We start from the raw sequence: 5,856 nt of genomic DNA on the forward strand, positions 1-5,856 counted from the left end.
GGTCATTTTAGATGGTTTTAATTCAGACAGAGATTTTGCAAATGCTTTAAACATGTTTTATGCTCGTTTTAGTTCTTCTGATTTTAGCGAGGATATTTTGGAACTGAAACAGAAACTGAGAGATACTCAGCACTTTATCATTGAACTCAGCGATGTTAAAAAGGCCTTTCATACAGTCAATGTGAACAAGAGCCAGGGTCCTGATAATATTAGTGGCCGCCTAATTAAATCTTGTGCTGATGAACTCAGTCCTATATTTCAGGTTATTTTTAACAAATCCTTGCAAACACAACATGTGCCCTCTCTTTGGAAAGAAGCAGTCGTGGTTCCTGTCCCTAAATCTAGTCGTCCAAAAATTCTAAACGACTTCAGGCCTGTTGCCCTCACTTCAGTTGTAATGAAAGTCTTTGAAAAAATCATCAGAAATGTGATTATGAAAGAGACTGAAGGTCAGCTGGATCCAATGCAGTTTGCATATAGGCCCAACAGAGGAGTGGAGGACGCACTTTTGACTTTACTAAATCTAATTCTTAAACATGTAGAGAGTAAAGGGACTTTTGCAAGACTTCTTTTCATTGATTTTTCTTCGGCTTTTAATACAATACAGCCCCATATTTTAATTAAAAGACTTTTAGAACAGTTTGAAATCAGGAAAAACCTGGTGGGCTGGATTTTAGATTTTTTAACTGACAGGTCACAAAGAGTGAGAATAAATGGGGTTCTGTCTGACCCAGTGTTCTCCTCCACAGGTTCTCCTCAAGGGTGCGTCCTATCGCCCTTATTATTCACTCTCTATACAAATATGTGTCAGGGCAGACATGAAAACAGGGTCATTATTAAATATGCAGATGACTCTGTTATTGTCAGCTTACTGAAAGAGGGTGAAATTAACCACGGTCCAGTCATTGATGACTTTGTTCAGTGGTGTGAGGAGTCTTATCTCCAGCTGAACATATCTAAAACAAAAGATATGGTGATTGATTTTAGGAAACAACAAAATGGGCACGGAGTCACTTTAATTAAAGGTCAGAAAATAGAGCAAGTACAATCATATAAATATCTTGGGACCATAATAAATGAAAAACTGAACTTTGATCAAAATTGCAAATCAGTTTGTAAAAAGGGTCACCAGCACCTTTATTGCCTTAGGAAACTTGTTCATTTCCACATTGACCAAAAAATTTTAACTTTGTTTTCTCGTTCTTTTATTGAGTCTGTTTTATCCTTTTGTTTGGTGGCATGGTTCGGTCAGACCTCTGTCACAGAGAAAAACTCTCTAAATCAGATAGTGAGATGGTCCAGTCGTCTGATAGGTGAGCCACAGTCTTGTTTAGCCTCCCTGTACTCTAAGCAGGTACAGAGGATGGCTTTATCAATCCTTAAAAATGGTTCCCATCCTCTAAGGGGTGAATTTCAGCTTCTTCCCTCAGGACGGAGGTTTCTATTTCCGAGATGCAGGACAAAGCGTTATAAAAATAGCTTTGTCCCCGTTGCTGTCACTGAATTAAATAAGAACTGTTTTTGATTCGAAATATTAAAATTACTATATATGTGCCACAGTGAGCTTTATATATTTACTAGGTATGTGTGGGGTTTTTTTTTGTTTGTTTTTAAAGGGATGCCAAATGCTGTCATTTTTCTGTAAAGCAAATTTACCTTGTCTTTGGGTATAAATAAAGTTACCTTACCTTACCTTCCTCGTGAAGCGTTGTAGTTTGTCATTGACTTCATCTCAACTTTTTACCACACAGACAAGGAACTGCTGTGATGCTTCACTTCCCATTTATTATCAACCAAATATTGTTTAATGGTGACTTTTCAAAATGAACTCAAACAAATACAAAGAAAAATTAATTTGTATTTTCCAACATCAAAATAACAAATGAAAAAAGAATATGTATCGAAACATAATAGCGAAAAGTAATGAAAGAAATGCAAATTAAACTAAATGCATGAAGTCTGTCATTGAACACTGTGTGACCCAGGACCACGACACAGTCTTTATGAAAGAAAGGAAAATTTGCACTTTTGAACTTATGTTGAAAAATGTGGTAACTTCATGTTTAGACTTACTGAATGAAACTCGAGTGAGTTTTAAAAACATGCAGGAAGTTTAAAATCGAAAATAAATTCCATTTTTAAAGATCAACAAAAATCAAAAACTGTAAAACTGACAATCTCTGAGTACATCACAACCCCATTAGTTTCATCTTCAGACGCAGAAACATTTTCTGTTATTACTAACTACTGAAATCCTGTTTAGAATTTATTGATTTTATCAACCACAAGTTAAGAGCTAACCAATCATATTCATATATATAAATGCATAAAATATTGCCCTTATGCTGAAGGATTCTCTAACCTGAATAACTGACCTCCATTTGCTCCACAGGAGCAGGAGCCTCCTGCTTTATGTTGAGTACGTCTGTCAGTAACTTGTTTTCCTTTGCCTCCTCCTCAACTCTTTTCAACAGTTCCTCATTTCCACTGTTCTTTAGATTACTCACAAACCTTTCAAATATCATAGTCAGCGGATGGGCATACTCAATTACACTTTCGACTTGTTTTATAAAACCATAGGTATATCCTGCAGTGTGCAAACCAAAAACTTTGCCAAGTCCATTAAACACTGGAGAGCCAGAGGCACCGTGATACATGAAAGTGTTGTAGGTCCCTACTTTTCCTGCTTTATGTCCACCCTGCAATATGTTTTCAATGCCTTGCTTTCTGACATGATCACTGAGCGAGTTTATGATAAATGGGTGTTTGTGCTGACTCAAATGTTCATCTATAGCCTGCCCTCTCTTCTCTATCTCAATGATAAATGTAGGATCCATTTCTTTTACTTGCCCTGCTGGATGTCCAATGATGCAGGCTTCACCATTGGCAGGCAGTGGACCAAACTTGCTGAGCAGCCCTGGTGGGACCATTATCTTCTGTGCTGTCTTTTGCTGGTTTGGTTTTGAGCCTTCAGGGTTGAGCTCCAGAACTGCATAATCTAGTTCAGCATCAAAGTCAATGAATGTATTCTTTGCTCTAAAGTAGTGGGAATTTTTTTCTGGCTCAGGCTCCTCATAATCAAAAATAGCAAACACTTCTACATCGTGCTGCAGCTCCTTTCCTTCAACGTAACCTTCAAATAAATGTGCGCTAGTCAGGATGAAAGTATCAAACAGCACAAAGCCTGTTCCCATAGAAACATCCTTAATAACGAGTTTGCAAACTGACTTTCCCAGTTCTAGCAGCTTCCTGACTCTGTGAACTTGGCTGAAGGACTGCTGGATCTTTCCAAAGTTTTCCTTCCTGAGATTCAGTGCTTCCTGGAAAGAATCACCAGGGAATCTTCTCTCCATCAATCGTTTCAGATCTGGAAACTGCTCACGCAGTAGTTCATAAATCTTGTCTCTATCAACATCACTGCTGGTTTCTATCACTGTTTTTACACAGATTCCCTCCTGTCGTGTTAAATCGATAATCTCTGACTCTGATCTGCTTTCACATTTACTTTGAGAATTATTTGATGGGCTTTCTTGCAGCTTTTCATTTTTTATTTTTTTTTTATCTTTTGGAAGGCGTATCTTGAATTGTTTCTGGTGTAGGTTTTTTACCTTTTGTGTGCATACAGTGAGGTGGTCTGGGTTATTATTGTCAGACAGCTTAAAGCTGCCAAGGTCATCAATGAAGCGACCGTCTCTCTTCAGAGCCTCAGCCACAGTTATTCCCTTTTCTCCATAAACACAGAGGTTCTTGAAATGTTTTACATGATTATTTTTAAAAAGTTTCTTTTTTTTAGTGTGTAGCCCACCAACTGTGTCTATATAGAAGACAGAATAGTGCCCTTTTGGATGCACTATTTTGGAATGTTGGACTTTACCTTCAACTTTTTCTGCTCTACGTGATATGATCAGACACTCACCATCATCAATACAAGAACAGGGGAAATGTGTTGCAACACTTGACTTCTTATCCTCTTTACCTAACTGAATGATAATGTTCTCATCTGCATACGTAATGTTCTCATTGCATTCCTCATTTGATTTTATGGCTTCTAGAACTGTGCGAAGCTGATCACACTGAACAGTGTATTCATTACTATTTTGACCAAATTTCACTGTGAATTCATGTGAGTGTTGGACCTAGAGGAAATTAAAGAGATGGTTAGAAACAGAGTGGTGCTTAAAAAGCAAGGCAGAGCAGAATACTCATGTAATGTAACAGGATATACTTACAATGAAATCACTGTCATTTTCTTTCTTCACACATCGTGTAAATCCCTGCACAAATGACAGATATTAAGGTGAAATATAAATGAGGTGAAATGTCTCAAAAAGGTCCAGACGCTTTTCTTTCCAAAGCTCCTTAGACTACGATGACCTGGATGACTGATAAGCTACACGGACATCTCAAAAACTTACAAGCATATTTATTACTCAATTAGCTATTTTCACATCGACATAAGACCTCACCTGAGGGGATTTAGGTCCCTCTGGCTGCATGGTTGCTCTGCTGCTGCTGCCACTGGGACTGTCCTGATGAAAAACAAAAGCAAAAAAAGAAAAGCACAGATAAAGTTATTTGGCTAATAGATGCAGAGTATAAATGGGGAAGCAATAACACTGCAGCATTGTTAGCTTTTACTTACCCTTTGCTTAGCAAAAAAGTCCCTAATATCACCTGTGTTCTTTGGTCGTTTGGGAGGTATTTTCTCCTGAAATCATGACCATAAAAGCAGAGTATGTCAAGTGCTTGTTCTTAATGGGGGGAGTAAGTCTCTTTTTTTCTACTCTATTCTTCAAGGAGTGATGAGTTCAGAAAAATAATTCATATCTAAAAATATCCAGAAATGAAAAATGTTGAAAATGCCTGTTGACACATATCATGAGCAAATACTTAGAAAATGTCACAATACAATCAAACTCAGTTGAAGCAATTAACCTTGGATGTCTTGTGGGTTTCTCCAACTTTCTCCAAGCTCAGGCTTGGCTGCTTTTGGAAAATACACTACACAAGTAGCAACAAATTGCCCGCCAAAAGTCAAAGCTATGTCACACTTCTAGTTACTCTTGAGCCATGCCTCTAAACTAATCAATATAGAGCCCTGCCCAGCAGCTTAATATGGTTGCTTAGAAGGACTTACACGAAAATAGGTACCTTTTTGTTTCTCCCAAAAAGGCCTAACAGGAACATTTCTTGCTCTAGGAAACCAAAATATGGCATCTTCATACTCATTTTTGCAAGTGTTGGATTTTATTTTTTAAGACACTAGATGTAGCCTGTCTGTATATTGGTATTTTATACTCCGACAGGTATAATTTCAAAATTACAAGCAGAAAAAACCTGGACAAGCTGGCTCATTGGTTTTTCCTGTGATTAGCATGTTTTAGCATGTTAAGACAAGACTGGTCTAATAACTTTATGTATACAGATGTCCCTGGTGAGTGTGTTTGGTGGAAGTAAAACAAACGACTGAAGGAAGCTCTTTGTTCTTTAACGTCTCAATGGTTTGGTTTAAAAAAAAAAAAAGAATGCCCCAGTCAGTTATTATCGTGAATAGCCATGCAGATAGCTTCGGTTTACTGGCAAAGGCCAAGAAGATTTTTATAACAAAATTGTCTTCCTTTACTCCTCTTTGCATCAAACAGACAACTTTCAGCTTACACTGAAGCAGACAACGGGTGGATCTGTAAAATCTGACAAAGCTTGGGGAATTGGTGTGTCCGCAGTTATCAACTATTAATGACTTACACATGTGTGATCTGTGATTGTTTGAATATGAAATTTCGGCGGGTAATGAACAATGACTCACTGCTCGCTTCCACGTGGAAAGGAAGTAATTAAAAGTGGGAAAAACCTGGT

At 37.7% G+C, this 5,856-nt stretch overlaps 1 protein-coding gene across 1 annotated transcript in view; it reads right to left on the reverse strand.

Annotated features, from left to right (window-relative positions):
- Window positions 1-1,567: 1,567 nt before the first annotated feature.
- LOC102306714 (serine protease FAM111A) overlaps window positions 1,568-5,856 on the reverse strand; it is a 7,093-nt gene continuing 2,804 nt past the window's right edge. The window contains exons 3-6 of the mRNA XM_005951763.3: window positions 4,643-4,708; window positions 4,467-4,529; window positions 4,230-4,274; window positions 1,568-4,136 (exon numbers count right to left, since the gene is read on the reverse strand). Coding sequence (XP_005951825.3) covers window positions 2,358-4,136; window positions 4,230-4,274; window positions 4,467-4,496 — 1,854 coding nt within the window. The 5' untranslated portion in view covers window positions 4,497-4,529; window positions 4,643-4,708 and the 3' untranslated portion in view covers window positions 1,568-2,357. The remainder of the gene's footprint in view (window positions 4,137-4,229; window positions 4,275-4,466; window positions 4,530-4,642; window positions 4,709-5,856) is intronic.

This window comes from Haplochromis burtoni, unplaced genomic scaffold (assembly GCF_018398535.1).
Source record: "Haplochromis burtoni strain Fernald_Lab_line unplaced genomic scaffold, NCSU_Asbu1 Contig_974, whole genome shotgun sequence".
NCBI lineage: Eukaryota > Metazoa > Chordata > Actinopteri > Cichliformes > Cichlidae > Haplochromis > Haplochromis burtoni.